The sequence below is a fragment of the Myripristis murdjan genome, chromosome 9 (genome assembly GCF_902150065.1).
Source record: "Myripristis murdjan chromosome 9, fMyrMur1.1, whole genome shotgun sequence".
In the NCBI taxonomy this organism is placed as follows: Eukaryota; Metazoa; Chordata; class Actinopteri; order Holocentriformes; family Holocentridae; genus Myripristis; species Myripristis murdjan.
This window is the reverse complement of record NC_043988.1, coordinates 25,448,069-25,467,881: the sequence shown is the minus strand read 5'-3', so window position 1 is coordinate 25,467,881 and position 19,813 is coordinate 25,448,069. Positions and strand designations below refer to the sequence as shown.

Below are 19,813 nucleotides of genomic sequence, written 5' to 3'. Positions count from 1 at the left end.
TGTAAACACACGAGCACACACGCAAGCGGACACGCACAGACGTCTAACCAGTCACAGGAGGGATCTGAGCCACTGTTAAATGTTGAACACAATGGCAAGATATACTGTATATGCATCAGGACATGAAGCACATAGAGACATAGATCAGTTTTCAAAGGCTTTACCAACCATTATCAGGTTCAAAATGTTTAACAGTAACACTAAAAAAATATCTGAGTCCTGTCACTATTTAATATTTTTCTATCATCCATAAGCCCCCTGGCTCTTCTGCTTGGCTGTAGTTGGCTCTGTATGGCAGTGAGAGGGAAGAATGGCTGCAAGAGATATAATTATGAATCAGCAGATTATGTTCCTGCAGCAGCTTCAGCTGTGCTCTGCCAGCAGGAAGCGACAGAGCGTGCTGTGCTGTGTTTACTGGGCTTGGAGGGCACAGAAGTGCAGCTCCATCACCCTTAGAGGAATAACGCACGGACAGCGAGGTTGGAACGATGTGAATCAAGTCTGTTTATTTTGTCACACTTGATAGATCCGGGGCACGAGTCGAGCCCTCAGACTGACGACACAGTTCAGGCAGACAGAGATCACAGCCTCGGGGCGAAAGATGTATTGTACCTCAACCTCAGGAGAGCCTACACACACTCATCCACACACACCTCCACACTCATGCATGCTCACTCACACACAGCTGTACAATTCACCTACTTACAGAATGCAGTCACGCAACTCACTTCCATACAGAGAAATACCATTTAAACAGAAGCACAGACTCACTGCAGGAGTTGCTCCTCATTAGCAGTCTATTTCAAACCCTCCCTCAGTGGCATAGGTCATAATGCATCTCATTACAAACACAGGGCATCGGCTATGAAGCAGTGAAAACAGGCCCACGGCTTAATGCGGATATGAATAAGCGCAGCATGCTTGCACATGCACCATTTACTGCAGCCTCTCATTATGTCAAAGGCTCTCATTTCACAGTTAGCCACTGGCGATAAGTGCATTTTCAATTATTTCATCAAAATGTTCAAATGCTCCAGAAAGATAAAGTTTTGAATGAAGGTTACAAAATAGACTCCATTCTGTAACCATTCATGATGATCACAGTCCAAATAAACAAGAAAATATGTGATTTTCTCTCTTCTCTGCTATTCAATAAAAGTAAAGTCATTGTAGTACTTTTGCAAAGACAAATGGAGTTTTACGGACGGATATCTGGCGATATCAAAAGAGGATGTTTCATGAAAGACATACGCTCACACACACACGCACTCAACCTCAAGGACACACACGTACACACACACACACACACACACACACACACACGCCACACAGATACATTAATAAAAAACAATATCTATGTTAAAGTCTAAACATCACCAACAACCTAAATTGCTTTACAAAACATTTTATAGCACGTATATTCATACCCTGACAGAATATCCAAAAAGTTTAGCATTGCATTTATAAATTAGATACACTGAGTAGTCATTTAAATTATGCATTTATATTATATATGTTAAGACTGTTAACCACAGCAAAGGGGCTCAAAATGGGCAAAAGGTACACTTCAGAAAAATACCCTCTAACATCACAATCCTCCAGGCAGACAGACTATACAAAGCACCGAACAGAAGATAAATTTACAGCCAGAGTTGCCACTAACACTTGATATCCACGTCGTGTTGCGTTTATCGTCTGAGAGTCTGATTGTAGTTTTAGGGTTCAGACAGCAGGTGGTGCTGTAGATCACGGGGCCTTGCTCTGGAGGTCATCACTGGTCTTTCTCATGCATCTGCTGCTGCATCTTGTTCAGCATCTCCTGCATCCTCTTCAGCTGCGACACAGAAAGGTGGGGAGGGGGGGGGGGGGGGGGGGTGAAACTCTCTCACACACACATCCACCTCAGATAAGTCAGTCTGGCTCCACATCGTGAGTCATATTCTGGTATGCACAGGGTTACACCGGCGTTTTCGCAACAGATGACTGATGAAACAAGACCATGTGAAGCTAAGACTGAGCTTGAAACTTATATAAATACGATTTTTTTTTTTTTTTTTTTTTTGAGACCGTGTTTGACAGGCGTTTTATGCCACATGTTAACAAATTCTTTAAATGTATCTCTACTTTAAATGTATCTCTACTATGTATCTCTATCAAGAGCTTATATGTTTTTAATGCTGTCACCACAAAGTCAAAGGAAAATTTCTGCGCGCTGTCCTGTTCATCCTATCATATCCTGTTCTGTCCTGTTACACCTTGTCCTGTCCTGTTCTGCTGCACTCCCCGTGTCTGGTGATGCTCGCTTCATACCTCCTCATCTTTCATTTTGATGAGTTTCTCCGTCTCCACGTCAGGAGTGGGCAGCGGCAGGATGGGGATGGGACTTTCCATTCTGTTGTCCTGAGCCAGTTTACTGGGAAAGACATTAGGGAAACAAGAGAATCGCTCAAATCTGTAGACATCAGCAGCAAAGCAAGATGTTTACAAAACAGTCGCCCTCTTAGCCTTTTTTATTTGCTGCCTCACCCTTTTCTCTCCATTTACACACACACACACACACACCTGGTCATCTCCTGTATGCACTGGGCCCTGTAGTTCTCATAGTGGACGTCGCAGGTCACGTCTTTCAGGTCGTGCATGTGTGAGCGAATCAGCATGTTCCTCAGCTTCACAAAGTCACAGTGCGACTGGTTTTCCACTGAGCGCGTGAACAACAAAGACCAATCACTGTTTCATGAGTATCAACTATCTGTTACATGTTGTGACATGCGAGCTGTATAGTTTAATAAGGATTAGTCAGAGCTGCTTAATGTAACCGCCTACCTTCGACAATACCCCAGGGGTAGAGCCTCCCTCTCACTCTCTGCCCTCGAGCCTCCACCACCGTGTTACTCCCGATCACAGCGAACGGAGTGCACTCCTAAACACCGAAACACAGGGAGGGAGAGACATCTTTAACCTTTATTTATCGAGGGGAAGATGACAACACTTGTTTTTCAGCGACGCCCTGACTGACAGCCACGGTAAAACAAATAAAACGGTTATGTAAGGTCATCTGGGGTTCACAGTTACACCGTGCCACCGTTAAGTGCCTTGCTCAAGTGCACTCTGGAAGAGGAAAGAGGGATTTCTTATCCACTTTCCCTGCCCAGATTTCCCCAGCTGGTCTCAGGAATCAAACGGTAAACCCCAATCTCACACACCGGTGACACTTTACAATAAGAGTACAACAATTAACATTAGTTAATGCCGAAATAAACGGGTTAGGGTTAGGGTTAAGTAACAGTTAACTAACCGTTAACTAATGTGTCTAAGAATCATGTACTAATGCTGTTCATGCTAAGGTATTAATTTATATGTTATTTAAGGGTTATTGTAGATATTATTAACATTAGTGAATGCCATAATAATCATTAACAAACACTGAAATTAACCATTACGGCATTAACTAACGTTAACTAACGTTAATTGTTGTACTCTTATTGTAAAGTGTTACCCACACACCCACTGCTCCAAAATCAGCGTGATGGCTGCCCCCACAATAAAATGAGAAATTACTTTTTTCACCTTGTTAGGCAACTCTTCACACCATGTACAGAAAATTTTTAACCCATAATACCATCACACATTTTTTAACAATACTCACCTTTAAACACATGACAACAGTCCCTCCCTGCATTATGTCCCACCCCAAAATCATCAAGTGAAATGCTGTTTTCTTGTGACTTTAAAGATGAATCAAAGATTGTAGATTGTCGTGAGATGTGAAATGACCGGTTCCTTATAAGTTAGCTTTCTAGTTCGGATGCACACCACAGTTTACAGTACAAGTTACATCCACTTAGAGTGTAATGACAAATAATCTCCGTAACACACGTACACACTCATATTGTTTGCCTCTCGGACTCACCTTCAGCTCTTTGTCAAGCTGTTTAAACTCCTCATCCTCATCAGAGTCACACTCAGGGAACTGGTACACCTTGATGCCAAACCTCTCTATCTCCTCTCGTATCTGCACACATGAAGGATCTGCTCATTACATATGGGTATGCTACTAAATGTGGTTATATTACGATAAGGATCCACTTAAACACAAGCTTAAAAATTACGTGCATAACTGTGTCATCTGTATTTTGTCTGTATTATTTTATTGGCATTTTATTTTTTGAGTGTTTGTGTGTGAAGAGCCTTGCATTGCATTCATTCATCCATTCATTACACAAAATGTGTTCAGTAAACACTGATTGACTGATTGATTTAAATCATGCAGTGCTTACATTTCAACAGCTTGCATAGTCATAATATTGATTTCCCTCCAGCTGCAGAATGTAACTCACCCTGTCTTTGAGCTTCTTGATCTCGTTGGGCGTCAGGCAGTCGGCTTTCGCAATAAGTGGAACCACGTTCACCTTTTCATGCAGAGCCTTCATGAACTCGACATCGACCGGACGCAGCCTGCGGAGGGACACCAGCTCAGACCGGGCAACAGAGGAAACTGAGCTGTCCTTCAAATATGTTTTTTTTTTTTTTTTTTATGTGCCGCAGTTGAGGACTACATATTTTAAATCCACCAGATGGATTCAGCTGCTGTAAAGGTGTTATGTGTCTGTGAGCTGTGAAAAGTGTGTGTGTGTGTGTGTGTGTAACAATAACTGTGGTTAGTATTGGTGGTGTTTGAATAGTTTCCATCAGGATCCACTACACCTGTCATCACTGTCAGGATGTGTTATCCCACCTAGTCATCAACTCCAACGGTGCATTCCTTTATTCCTTCTGTGTGTGTGTGTGTGTGTGTGTGTGTGTGTGTGTGTGTGTACGTGTGTACGTGTTATTACCCATGTCCAAATGGAGGTATGAAATAGAGGCAGCAGTGAACTCTGTTGTCTTGGATGTTCTTTCTGTTCAGTCCACTCTCGTCTCTGAAGTACTGTTCAAACTGCTGATCTATGTAGTCTGTGATGGGCTTCCAGCTAGAACACACACACACACACACACACACACACACACACATTCAGCAACAGTAAATCAGGTCAGCAGGCTGGACCCGCTGCACATCAGGGCTAATCAGAGCCAGGTAGAGACTTGGCCAGCATCATCGAACTCACCACTCGTTGTTGTTGACAGCGTCTCCGAACCCCGGCGTGTCTACGATGGTCAGCTTGAGCTTGACGCCTTTCTCCTCGATGTCTACCGTGTGCTTGATGATCTCCACGGTCTGGTTAATGCGCTCTGTTCGGCAGAAAGACGAAGAGGGTGAGGGAAAATGAGCGATTGAGTAGAAGAGAGAGGGGGAGAAAAAGGATTTGTTGCAGGGTTTTTGGACAAAGCAAAAGTTAAAAGTGTACAAAACGTTAGATAGACGGTCTAAGTAAAGGATAAAGCACTCAAAGCTGGTCATTATCTCCGAAATAGGCACCAACAGGGCGAATCCAAATCTAAGAGGGGGGCTTATGTCGCAATAATGACCGACTCTAATGGCATCATCCCACTTAAAACTCAATTACTTTGACAAGGACATTAAACCCATCCGACATGAAACACTACAAGCTAACATAATTTACAAAAAAACAGCCTGGCCGAGCTATCGGCAGGAGCCAAACAGTCCACATTTTTCTTTGGCAGAAGTGTTGCCAGTTAATCCAGTTACAAATCAACATGTTCCACCAGACTTCGTGTCCGCACAGACATGATTATATGTGAGAAACTGGTCTGTTATTTAAAAATAACAGACTTCAACAGAATACGTGCACTGGCCAATCAGAAGTGGGTATTCGAGAAAGCTGTGCAATAAATAGCCACAGAGCAGTGTTTTAAATATGATGCAGCGAGCACGCTCACCCTCAGCGTTGAGTAACTTCCTGTCTTTATAGAGGTCTGTGAGAAACAAGCTGTTGACCAGAGTGGATTTACCCATCCCCGACTCCCCTGCAACACAGAGACACACAGAGAGTTATAAACGTCCTAACAACCTGAATACAGTAACGCAGCAACAGTGCAAACAACAATCCAAATTAAATTTCCTGCATCTTCCATCGACAAACTGACCTGCTACCATGAGAGTGAAGTCGAAGCCCTTCTTCACAGACTTCCTGTGCACCTGGTTGGGCAGCGTGGCAAAACCCACATACTGTTTCTCCTAGGACACAGAAATATGGACGGAGGGAAGAAGACGGCGTTAAATAGCGCTGAATTTGGTTGATCTGATTTTATTCAAATGAGTAAAGGGCAAATAAATAGGAGGGAAAAACAACAACAGCAAATGAAAAAGACAAATCTGTAGGTAATGTAGCTAAAATGCCAGAAATGCTTGAAAATAAATATTAATGATAATAATAATAATAAAAAATCACAAACTAGTTACAATGGCAAAGCATTTTTAATCAATAAAATAATAAAGGAAGCAATTCATCAAATTATACAATAGACTTCTGCTTGATAAAATCTTTAGACAATAATGCCTTTCTATGCCTCGTTTTTTACAGGCATAGAAAGGCACTGAAAGAGCAAACATTATTAATTATCCTTCCACAAAGCACCTCTGTATCTGAGGTGTCTGTGGATGTTTTGTTGAAGGATTTACAGACGGTGAAGAGAACAGCGAAAGGGCAAAGAGGCACTGAGTACCTGTGAGGGCACCGATACCATCAGGCACCGAGCCGCCCATCAATCACAAAAAAACTCAGAGAATTTCTAATGTGAAGAAGACATGGACCTGGCAGCTCTCGAGGTAATAAAATAACCACAGACAGACAGACAGACAGACAGACAGACAGACAGGTTCTGAAATATTGAAAATCTACAACCCGACGGAAAATAACCCAACGGAATAACTAGAGTCACAGATTTTCCAGTAAATCTGTCTTTTGACTTCTCTCTCTCTCTCTCTCTCACACACACACACACACACACACACACACACACACACACACACTCAGAACCACAGGCTACCAGTCTCTGGCTGTACCAGACTGTAGTTCTCAGTCTGGTCTGTTTGCTCTGCATCTGGCAGAATGTCATCCTTGCCATTTTGCCCATTCGGAGCCCATTGACACACACACAGATATAAACACACACACTCAAGGCAAGTCGGCTGCGGCCTGCCAGAATGCGGGCACCGTTCAGACAGACAGACACACACACACACACACACACACACACACACACACACACAAACACAGACAGAAGCGATATTGAATAGACCTGAAAAGCCCTTTTCACTCTCCAAACACACAAGCCAAACACACAGCCAGCGTCCTTATAAGCTGTCATAACTTGTCATAGGCATTTCCGACAGCCCCTCGGGTGAGGACTGCGTTTAAAAACACAGCAGACCCCCCTCCTCCCCTCCCTGCACACACACACACACACACAGACACTCACACACACACAGACCACAGACAGTGTATGCAGTGCAAGCGATGTTCGCCACAGCAACGAAGCCCATCAGTAAGAATGAGGAAAGCTCCAGATAAACCACTGCGTAATCATGCAAACACTTGATGGGAACAGGGTGTGAGGGAGTCATAAAACTGTCAATAAAACTATGAATAAATCACCGTGAAGGCACAGACACTGAACACGGCAGCTCAACCTGAACACCTCAATGCCAAGGCGTGCAAAAACACCAGTGATGCTGACAGGAGGCATGAGGGCCTCTCGTGTGCATGCATCAACCACTGACAGGCTTCATCTCTTTCTATGTTCTTTCTCTCTTATTCTCTTCTCTCTTGCCCAGTTCCTCCACTCTCCCTGTTGATTCTTCCCCAGTAACCAAGTCCTGTACCTTCTGTCTGGCCGTTCTCACTCGCGGACACAGCAGCCGTTCCACCAGTTTCTCTTGAAGCATGATGGCATCCATACTAAACCACACCAGCACCGAACGGACGAAAATAGCCCTCTTCTCAGAAAGTGAGGCGGCCCGGCGAGGGGGAAAAAAGGAACACAGCAACCTTGAGTTGGTGCTGCACAAAAAGTCTCAGGGACTCAAGACTCTGTGCCTCTTCCCAGATTGACTCCAACACACCTCTTCCCTGTCTGCTCTCTTTATATGTGCCTTTGTTCCTCCTACTTTCCTCCTCTTGCTTCCCCCCTTTTTTTCTCTTTCCCTCCCTCCTTATTTCCTCTTGCCCTACAGCAGTCCAACACTCCCTGTTCAGACAGGTAGAGAGGAATTCTCACAGAGAGGGAGGGCGATGGAGAGAGAGAGAGAGAGAGAGAGAGAGAGAGAGAGAGAGAGAGAGAGAGAGAGAGAGAGAGAGAGTGAGAGCCAACAAATTGAGGGAGGAAACAAGGGATGCATGAAGGGAGAAAGTGAAATTTTAAAAGAAACTCATTCATCCTTCGTTTTCCCTCCCCCAGCGCTGCTAGTTTTGAAAAATGCAAAAATCCAAGCACTGCCCTGAGATGACCATCAGCTCAGAGAGACAGACACAAGAAGAAGAGAAAGGGAAGACAGAAAAAAAAGATTGCAGACAAATCCACTGACAGATAGAGACAAGCCGGCAGACTTTTTGGACCCTTGTTGACTTCGCCGTCAAAGATGTGAAACAAAAGGAGCCTGTTTGAACACGACCGTGACAAAAGCTGCAGCGAAGCTCCGAACAAACAACCGATACAGACGCAAACAGCCCCATACGCTGCGAGTTTGGGCATGTGGAGTATGAGAGATTATCATGCAAATGAACCTGTCAGTCCATACATTTAGTGCCGATACCCTGATTGCAGTGTGTGTGTGTGTGTGTGTGTGTGTCTGAGTGCTCAGAGAGACTGCTCAGTGTTTGTCTAGACAGCCAAAAGAAAATCTGTCAAGTCGACTGGTCCAGTAGTTAGTATAATAATGGTGTGTGTGTGTGTGTGTGTGTGTGTGTGTGTGTGTGTGTGTGTGTGTGTGTGTGTGTGTGTGTGTGTGCGTGTGTGTGTGTGCATGTGTAGAGGTGAACGAGGCACTTTTCATGGCAGAGGTGGGAGTCAATTGCTTCCAGATGTGATGGTGGTGCATGGCTGTGTGTACGTGCGTGCATGCGTGTGTGTTTGTGTGTGTGTGTGTGTGTGTGTGCGTGTGAGTGAGTACGCATGGGTGTGTCCCACTTGTAACTGGTGTGGTGAGATGGAGCGAATGCTCTTTGAAATAGAAGAAGGGAAACTTTTCCATTTTTTCACAGTGTAGGCACACCCCGTCACGATGCCACGTACAGATATTACGATTCCACTCCAAACCACCAGGGGGAGACAGAACAGTGGGCCACTGTTGATTACTTCCCGATACAAACCTCCAAGCACCCCTCCTTTAAATTATTATAACATCCTTCTGGGCTTGGTCAGCTTCTCCCAAACTGTGCTGCAGGACCACCAAAGGCTGCAGGGGGTCCCAAGCCAAAGGAGGAACTTTTTTAATATAATAATGTATTTAATATATAATTCATTTCATTCCATCAATCAAAATGTATGTTTATAGCACCTTTCATATATAAAAGTCCAGTGCAAGATGCGTAACATTGAGAACATAGTGGCAAATAATAAAAATGATTTTAAAAAATCATATCTATTCTAAAAAGCATATCAAAATCGTTGAAATATAGTAAAAAACAAAGGTAGTGTGGGGCAGGTAGAACAAAATATCATGCAAATAGTAAAAAGTATAGAGGTAGTACATTAAATGTATAATTCACAACAAGGGAGTGACTGGAGCAAAATGTACAGTGATCATGACTTGATCTCAGTTTTGCTCACAGTTTGATCATCTGCATGTTTGTCATCTCGCCACCTGACACCGAAAATCCTCTCAGAGAAACATTTTGTCCACAAGAATAACCATCTCTCTATTTTTGTGGGTCCCTGACGTGAGAAAAGTTTGAGAGACCCCGGGGCAAGGACGCTGAGCCACATGTCAGCGAAGAAGAGCGAAGCAAAGACGAGAGGAGAGGGAAAAAAGTGGCGGAGCTGGACGGAGAGCGGCGTGCGTAGATCTAGATTAAGGTTTACGTCATGGTGTGAGAGATGACTGAGCACATGGGTGTGTGAGCTGGGCGGGGGAGGAGGGAGGGGGGGTTGGGGGGCGTTTATCTGAATAGAAGAAAAGAGCAGATGTCTTGAAATGGCAGTACAATGGCTCCCGGCTAAACCCCTGTGTCTCTCTCAGTGACCAGCTGTCCCTCTCATACAGACCGGAGTGCAAAGGATCTCTCTTACACACTGACACAGACTCATTCACTCACATGTTACCTGAAACACACACACACACACACACATAAAATACAGAAACACACAGAGAAAACCATCTCCATCTGTGAGCGGCTGCTTGCATCCACCAGCAGCAGGAAATGTGTCTCTGTGCTCCTGTCGCTCTCATGTTGTGTCTCGTCTCCTGCTGTGCAAATTAAGAGTTTAGCTTCTCCACTGGGGGGGAAAAAAAACACTGATGTGATATACTTTGCCATTACAGGGGTGTTATGTAATCCTGTACGGTGGGAGGATCGTGTAAAAGCCACACCAGCCTGCTGCTGCTGCTGCTGTGGTGCAACTCGGCCGTCGAAGTGGTGACCCGGCTTCACCTCTCTGGTCGGTCAAACACAGGAAGTGAATGAATGTGGGGCAGTGCTGGACAGTAATTCAGCACAATTAACTGTCTTTTAGCAGAATTATATCGTGATGACATGGTGATTTCGGAGACAGCATGTCTTTTTTTTAAAGTTTTTACGTAAAAAACATCACGGACGAAATGAGGCATGACACATTTTAGAAAGTTAAGGCAAAAAAAGGGTTTTGAGATGGAAATGAGAGAGGTGTTTGACTCTCACAAGGCCCTCACAAGGATTATTTTGTCTACGACCTCCAATTCAAAAATGGTGAAGCTGCAGACTTTTCAGCGACAACTGCTTTGGATGAACTTTTTCTGATTGCAGCAGCAGAGGCACTCGCGCAACTGCTGTGAAAATTGAGATTTGTTTATCTGCAGCATGTGCGGTTTCAGAGACGCAATGCGTGAAGTTGAAGTGGTAAGCGGGTGGAGCGGAGGGCAGAAGAGGAGCTCACTGAGGCCGATCAGGAGCCGACACAGGCTGGCTGTAAATTTCATGGTGGAAATGAGACGCACAGTGATGACTCTCACATTGCAACTGGCCCAAACTGCATGTAATATTGCTTAATGTGGCTTTAAGGGATATTATTTGACAATTTAGGGAATTTATCTGCCATCACAGGTAAAGTTACCATTTGGTTCAATGGGATGAACAGTAATTTGATTATTTAAAGAGTAACTAAACCCCAAACTCAATGCCTGGTGTTTGGTGTCAGGTGATGTCACAACAACATCGAAGATCAGACACCTCACTTTCCACCACTTTTTACAAAAATGTGTAATAAGAACATAATATAGCAGCAATCCAGGTCAATGATGAGCACCTGGTAGAATCATATCAGTTGAGTTTAAATCAATCCTTATCTTTTTGTGTTTTATAAGATGCATCTTTAACTTGCATATGAGTCATATCGCGGTATATATCAACATTAAAAATCCTTATGATATCACGATGATTTCAACACATGTCCCAGCCGTCAGATAGGGTGCAAGCAGGTGCAGAGGGCCATAAAGGACTAATCAGCTGAAGATGGGAGCCAAGGCAACAGCTTGTGCAACGTTCACTCCTTTGACTTTCAGAAATCTTTCAAAGCAACAACTTCTGGCTGCTCGCTGTATATTATAACTAATACATAATATATTATAACTAATATGTGCCTTAGAGAATGGATTAGTGTCAGCTTGATGAACTTTATGAAACCCAAGCTATGTTTTTGTAAATGCAATATACTGGAATCACGTCTAACGTATGTTGACATATACCTGACCATCTGACCATTTATGAATTAGATTAATTAGCCTTTAACTAGCTTCTATTTTATTCCACGCTGTTGTCTTTTATTGTTTTATTTGCATCTTTTGTTTTATTTCAAATTTTATTTCATTTTTAGCCTTTTCTTTTTAATTCCACCCTGTGCTGTGTTTTATTCTCTTTAATGTTTTATTTAATCTGTTTTCAAATGTTCTTCTTTTTATTGTGAAGCACTTTGAGCTGCAATTCTTGTATGAAAGGTGCTATACAAATAAAGTTTTATTATTATTATTATTATTTTAATAGCTACATTTCGGAGGTACAGTTAAGGTGAACTAGGTCCTGTACTATATATATGTTTTTGTCTTTATTTTGTAGATTGGTGTGAGTTGTTTTTGGTTGGTGTTTTTTGTTTTGTTGTGTGGTGTGTTTTTTGTAATATACTGTAATGTAAAGATAACTGTGTTGGGTGTGGACTCCAGGAAGAAGAGCAATGGCCTTAGCCAAAGCTAATGGAGATCCAAATAAAGATAAAGATAAAGATTAATTAAAAAAAACACACAGAATCTGCTTCTGGACATAAAATGGCCTCTCACTCTGTGCGTCCATGTTGCCTGAAAAGTGTCTTTTGTTCATGTAGCGCCTTCCTCTGGGTCTCCACCATTCTTAAAAGTCTTAATACTGTATCTGCCTTTCATTTGGGGATACAAAGCGGCACAACTCCTCGTCTGACTGCTGAGTTGAATAGCTCCACATCTCCTCCTCAGCCGCGCTGTGTTTGTTAGTTTGTTTAGTCCGCCTGCGTGTTGGACCGGCCTGCAAAAGGCAGCGGTCCAGAGATCAGCCACTCAATCAGCAGGCACCACTTGAGCTCTTCCTCTCCGTCGTACAACACTGCAGCCTCAGAGGAAACGACTCTCAAAAGGGCGCCGCAGTCAACTCCACGCTGATTACTAGGGCACCCACACACACACTCACTCACGCTACGCACACACACAAACACAGGATGCGATCCAAAGGAGACCGCGCCAACAGCGTACACACCACTCCACACAGGCTCATGTCTACTGTGACGGACGCACCGCAAAACACAGACACAGATTGTAAAGCAGCCAGGCGACTGGTGATGTAGCGCTGAGGAGCGGTGACCTTTACTGATGACATCTCCGAGTCTCCCTACCGTCCAGCTGACGCTTTCACACCATTAACCCTGAATGCTTCCCTTAATGGTTGACTGAATATCTGATGGTGGGCCAACAGATGAGGCAGGGGAGAGCAACGGGACAGCAGGGACAGATAAGCAGAGGAGATTTAGGAGAGTGAGAAACATAAAAGGCGCTTTTCCACTGCATGACAAGAAACAAGGAGCAGCCCAAATAGGAGCAGGAGGGAATTTGTGCTCGATCCAGTTCTCGTCATCATTTGCGCTTCAGTGGACACAATGACAGAAAAAGGCAACTGAGACTTAACAAAGCAAATAACGTGTCATCCCCTAAAGTTGACGCTGAATTTCACTCTCTGACTAAACAGCATCTGGAGCTTGGATCCGGTCATGTTTTTCTCCAACTGGCTTCTCCAGATGCTGGACAGTGAACAGATTATGGAGGCTCACCGATGCAGCTTTATGGATCAGGTGTGTAAGACAAAAGAGTCAAAGGCTTTGAGAGTCCTCTTATTCATTTTCCAAACCGCTTATCCTAGTTAGGCTCACAGGGGGTGCTGGAGTTTCTCCCAGTGCTCATTAGGTGGAAGGCAGGGGAACATCCTGAACAGGTCGTCAGTCTATCATAGGGCAGACGGCACATTCATACACACATTCACACAGAGGGCTGATTTTGTATCTACAGTTTACTTGACTTGCATGTCTTTGGATTGCAGGAGGAAACCCACGCATGTTTTGCATGTTCTCTAGCTGGTTAGGGTTAATGGTCCTCTTATGTTGCAAGTAAGAGGACAATGTGCGGGTGTGTTTTCCTCTCTGGACGGCTCACAGCAAAATGCCTCCATGTCAAACATTCTGGGCACCCGCTGGCTCTCCCCATCAGTCGCTTCAGTGATACACGTGTGTGCAACCAATCAGCAATAACCGGTGCAGCAGTCCCACCCCCATAAAGGGTGCAGCTGGATCCTGGGAGTCCCACGTGTCAAAAGGAGACCCAAAAAATCACCAGGAACTGGAACAGGGCCACTGCTGAATGAAAAAGCCAAAGTTCCTGGATGTTAGCACCACAGAAGCGCCAAAAGGTACCCGTGTGGTGCAAAAGGGCCTTAAGATGGACCCCGAACCCCCAGCCCCCACCCGTCCCACTTGTGTTTGCACTCCTTGCAAACGCAGGGGCCCCTGTGCGCCTGGCTCTTTAACATGCTAATCTAACAGCATGTAATTGCTCTGGGCAACAATAGATTACTCCAGCAAGGAACACTTGGCTAACTTAGCCTAGTTTTAGCATCTGCCCATTCAGCGACAATGGGCTCTTGTGGGAGCATGGCTAGTCTAGCATGGTATTATTAGCATCTAGCATCTGCGCATGTAGCAGAGGGACACGGCCACCTGAATATTATCAGAGAAACACAGGAGATGGAGAGAAGTGTTTCAGAAGAGAGACAGAGGAAGTCTTAGAGTGTCTGCACAGTGAGAGGGAACAGAAGCTCTTATTTAATGATGCTTATTATTTTGAAATTACAGGCTGTGTGTAATAGATCTGCCGTTTTCTGAGCTGGAGCAAGCAAATGACACTGAAGCTTCTGTGTAGAGAATAATACTCTTTGTATGTGACTGGTATAGCCTGGAAACGAGTTTATTACACAATAAAATGGTGCAAGAAATAATCTAAATACTCGTTGATTTCATTGGATTATTGCTCAAACTCCTTATCCCTCTTTCTACAGAAACTGTATCACCAAATGTCAAACTCAAGCACGTAACTTGAAAAATAAAGAATTCTGCTATCTGGGTCAGCCTTGGGTAGTTTTCCAAAAGCTTTTTGAATCACACAGTGGAAACACAGTTGGATATTGCAGTGTAGTGCATGAAACTAAGACCATAGAGAAGACTCAGAAAAATGACTCACTTTTGGCATAACACACACACACACACACACACACACACACACACACACACACACACACACACACACACACACACGCTCTACTTGATCACTGGCATTACAAACATGTTTGCAGGATGACAAAATGAGACTATTTGCCGGTGAACAGACTGCAGGGCAGAAACCTGAAACACCTGAACTCCGATAACAACAGCAACTGTCATAGAGAAAAATCTTGCAGAGACAAGAACACACACACACACACACACACACACACACACACAGAATACAGATGACAGATTTTGCTGAACAGAGACAGGGTGGAGTCATGCAGTGAAAAATAACCATAGCATGCATGTCATTTCTATGTTGCACAGGGTTTAGTTAATTGTGATCATTCTGTCAATTGTTGATTTGCGAATAATAAACCAGAGGAAAAAAAAAAAAGGTTTATAAGCGTTTCAACATGTTTCTTTCTTACTGCGATCGAAGAAGACGCTCAAGAATAAAAGTAACAGCTTTAAGTGAATTGCTGCAGCTGTGCTCTTCTTATCTTTTGACCATATTTCACCAAATTTCTCTTTTCTACTGAGAGCAGGAGCCCCAGGGGGTTCCCCAGTTTCAACACCCCCCCAAGCCCCTGACCCACATCCACCCACGACCCCCAGATACGCCTATTCCAGCTCCGCAGCTGGTCTGCACCGAGAGTGGGTGAAGGTCAAGAGTCCCATCTGTGGCAGCAAGAGTTGGTGTGTGTGTGTGTGTGTGTGTGTTTAAGGCAGAGAGAGAGAGAGAGTGAGTGGGTGGGTGAGAGTGAGTGGGTGAGTGGGGAGTGAGTGAGTGAATGTGTCTCAGAGGCTGAGGGAGGCTAAAGTAAAGAAGAGAGAGTGAATAGTGAGTGGAGATGGGGGTTGGGGGTGTCAGTGTCTATAATCTGACCACTGACCTGTTCTTTGGCACCACTTTATAAAACTCTCAGTCTGCAGTGACAAAGCATGATGATGTTTAGACACACTCAAGCACCAAAGTGAATCCCTGTCTTAAAACCCCTCCTTCAAATCAGCTTCGATGGATGTTAAAGGCAAATTCCACCCTCGGATGCAATTTTAGATATTATCAATCTGTGATGTTCAATGCATTCCTGGAGTAGTTTTGCAATCATGACAAAGCATTGCCAAATCATTTTTCTTTTTTTTTTTTGTGGTCCCACTTTCCTTTCAATCTGCCTCAGCTACATCTACTTCAGTTATTGATTTCCTGAATGAGTTTTCACAGCGTGCAGAAAACAGGCTTGTGAGTTTTGCAGCGCTCAGCTGTGGGTTGTATGTTGTAAGGTGGAGAGGGCGCGAGCAGTAATAGCAGCAGTATCTCCCGTGGCTGCAATGCTGCATCATTCTGGCCTGCTGAGCCAACTGTTGGTGGAGAAATTGGCATCTCTCCCTCTGTATGATAGTTTAATGCCAGAGCAAAATAATGAGCCTGGAAAGAAGCTCTTGCTCTTTGATTCTGAGCAGAGGAAGAGAAACCTGAAGTTTACTAGTGATGCTGCAAGTAGGCTACTTGAACGTTTTTTTTTTTCTGCTATCAAAGTAGCAGCAAAGGAAATAACACATTGTCTATATCTGGTAAGCCGTTTAACAAGGTGACACATAACAGCGAGCTGTAAACCAAACCGCTGCTGTAAATCCTGCAGGCGATCAGATGTGCACTCTGCTGTGCCATCATCACTACTGTACTGAACCTCTGCCCACACACAGTAATCACCGCATGGCACTGTAGGTAGGTCAGATTATGTCGTCAACTCCTTCACATCAGAGAAGCGATAAAAATGGATATTGAGGGGGGAGAAAAAAAAACGGTTGCCTGGCAACGCAGCATCACAGCGAGTGAAGTGACAGGAATATTTCAGTGACACGAGGGAGAAAGGGAAATGAGGAAGGGAGACGTGGACGGAAGAATAGAAGAGAGAGAAGGAAGTTGGGAGGTGTTACAAAAGGATTGATTTAGTGCTGAATATCGATTGCGATTCTCCCGATCTGCAACACATTCAGCCTCAGCATTCAGCCAAGTCACTCTGAGCATCATTAACAGGACTCTCTCTCTCTCTCCCTCTCTCTCACTCTCTCGCTCTCTCTTTCTCTCGCTCTCTCTCATGCTTTCCATCTCCATCCCGCCTACTCCACAGCCTGGCTGCTCCGCAACACAAGACATGTTTCCCAAAGCAGCCAACAGGTGCAACAGAGTATGTGGGAGTAAAGAAGGGCTGACAGCGAGTAGCAACACTCACAAGGTGTTCGTAAAACAACAGCCACTGTTGCAGTTAGACTAATACAATGCAGCGATCCAAATATTGTGTCTGTAATTGACTCGACCTGTGAGTGGTATTTTTTTAACGAGGTAATTGATTCAGTTAGATGTGGCTACATCTGCAAATAGACTGCACCATGGCAACTGTATTAATCCCATTTCTTTTCTTTTTTTTTTTTTCAGAAATCTTCTCATAAGCTCATGCTGTGTGGAGGTGAGACCATGTGATCCCAGTGATTCCAACCACTGGATTTGGTCTGACTCCAGCTGCCAGGTCTGGCACAGAGCTAATCTGTCTGCAACCTGACTAGCTTATATGTTTCACAGTCATACGGGCTGCAAAGAGGGATAAATGCGTTCCTAAGGAGGCCAAATAGTTGGATAATAAGAGGACGGGTAACACTTTGACTGAAAAGAGAACTGTACAAGACAGATTATAAAGAGCAATGTAAGGCATCTACCTCTAAATTCTTTTTTATGCAACACATTTATATCCTTACTCTTACACAATACTTTATATACTACTTCAAAACAAGATATATTCCCTACACCTTCACATTTTTATGAGCATCTTATGTTTTGTGCTATGTGGCCTGCAATAGCAACACATTGAGTCTTACTGCTCATATATAACAACTTACAGCTTTTGATTCTTATTCATGGAAGATAACCCTGTGTAAAAAACAAAATGCAATAGGCTGCAGAACAGTACAACAAATATGGTTGAACAACAGATGCACATGCAAGCATACAGTATGCATGCATACATTTACTCCATATATGGATTTCTGTGTTTGTGGTCTTGCTTAAATCTTAAATAAATCCTGTGCTTTTATTGCTCGAAAGTGAATTCCTCTCATTATTTTTCCAGTTGAAATTTGAGATTTTAAGAATTTGGTTCCTTGAATGCCCCATTTAAATCATGCCATCGGACAGTGGATATTACTGTCTTTATTAAAAACTGGGCTCACTGAATTAGCCAGCCTTAAAGCCTGAATTAGCCAGTCATCCATTGCACATGCAAATGCCTCTCTCTCTGTCATCAGACACTACAGCAGGAGGGAGATGGGGAGGAAGGCTTGGTCATCAGAGAGGGAGGCAGGACCCCCCCTGCAGGCTCATGTGGCCGCTGCTTCCACAAATGTGGAGGACTTGAGGTTCACTGGAGGTGAGCAGGCAGCCTGCCGGACCGGAGCACAGTGGCTGCTGCTGATGTGACGCTCACAACAAGGTCAGCCCGTCCAGCAAAACCAGCGTTTCACTCTCTGCTCTGACCGTCGCTGTTTCTAATGGAAGCAGGTCAGTGTTGTGCCGGATGAGAGGATGGAGGGCACGATGTTGAAGCCTGCCTGCCTGCGTCTAAAAATGAAAGCTAATCCCCTTGTCTGTCATTCTGATGATCACCGACTAGCTGGTGATGGCACGGCTGCCCTCGGAGCATCATCCTAATGTGGTGGTAATAAGGATAATAAACCCGAGGCACGGCAAGAGCGCACAAAAAAAAAAAAAAAAAGCACAAAAATAGGCCTGTGAGAATTAAAAACATGAAATGAGAATCTGTGGCATGTTGCTGCTGGTCGAGGCCGTGCTGAATGTGACCAAGGTTTCGGCCAGAGCTGCATGATGAGAATGACTTTTTTCCCCCCAGCAGCACCTACATCAGTGAAACAAGACATTTGATTTGTTTCTCTTACCTCTGTGCTGTCCTCTGATGGCCATTACAGGACGGATGGAGGAGGAGGAGGCGCAGGTGCAGGGATGCGGAGCGACGCCCAGGGATTTGGAGAGACAGAGGGACATGAAGCAGTCACTGCAATGCTTCCCAACGAGGCTGTAGCGATGATAATATAAGGAAAAAAATCCCAGTGATGTCGCTCACCTGTTTTAATCGGGATCCGACTTTTGTACCTGATGCTGCTCGTCATGTTGGCCGCTCTCCTCCCTCGGTTCACCGGACGGACGGCTCGGAGAAAGCAGCCCCGGACAGGCAGGAGGAGGGCGGGGTGAGCTGACAGAGCGCAGCCCCTCCTCCTCACCACACGGTGGGGAGGCCCAGCCAGTCCCCGTCCAGCTGTCTGAGGCCAGTAATGCATGACGTCACACAACAGGCTCAAAATCAATGCAAATCCTCATTAAAAATGCATTGTCTTTATCTTTAATTTCAACTTAATGACATAAATTATGCATTTGACCTTAGAGATCTGATGTTACATCTCAAACACTTCTCTTTCTCTCTACATAAACATCTACACTGAAAATGTTTTCTTATTTAATTGCATTATTTAATGATAACAGTGATTCGTGAGTGGACCTGAATATAATTTTGAAACTACAAAATGTACATTTTCAAACTGGCTTCTATATGTGCATGCAGTCTTCTTTTTAGGTTTAGGGCCACCTAAGTTGCAATTTTATTTATTTATTTCTATTGTATAATAATCATGAATAAAGTCCTGAAAAACAGTGTCCCAGTAATGAGATGTAAATACAGTATGCTTTCATAAGAATTCCCAGTAGCCAGCTTAGAAAAAAAATGTCTATGATAACACTTATGCAGAATACACAGTGTCATTAGTGAAAATGTTTCCCACGGGAATCAGTGTGTTTAAAAATAACAAAAGTCAATGACAA

At 44.0% G+C, this 19,813-nt stretch overlaps 1 protein-coding gene across 2 annotated transcripts; it reads right to left on the bottom strand.

Annotated features, from left to right (window-relative positions):
* Positions 1-480: 480 nt before the first annotated feature.
* Positions 481-19,150, bottom strand: septin5a (septin 5a). 2 transcript variants are annotated; one of them, XM_030059296.1, is made up of 12 exons: positions 19,062-19,150; positions 18,877-18,890; positions 6,046-6,136; positions 5,839-5,925; positions 5,106-5,229; positions 4,836-4,970; positions 4,338-4,455; positions 3,911-4,012; positions 2,824-2,920; positions 2,563-2,698; positions 2,311-2,413; positions 481-1,834 (listed from the first exon to the last, which is right to left on the bottom strand). In XM_030059296.1, the coding sequence occupies exons 1-12, from the start codon at positions 19,105-19,107 to the stop codon at positions 1,772-1,774; spliced, it is 1,116 nt and encodes a 371-aa protein (XP_029915156.1). In that variant the 5' UTR covers positions 19,108-19,150; the 3' UTR covers positions 481-1,771. The 2 variants fall into 2 exon arrangements, with proteins under 2 accessions (XP_029915156.1, XP_029915154.1); XM_030059294.1 differs by lacking the exons at positions 18,877-18,890; positions 19,062-19,150 and adding an exon at positions 7,784-7,995.
* Positions 19,151-19,813: the final 663 nt, after the last annotated feature.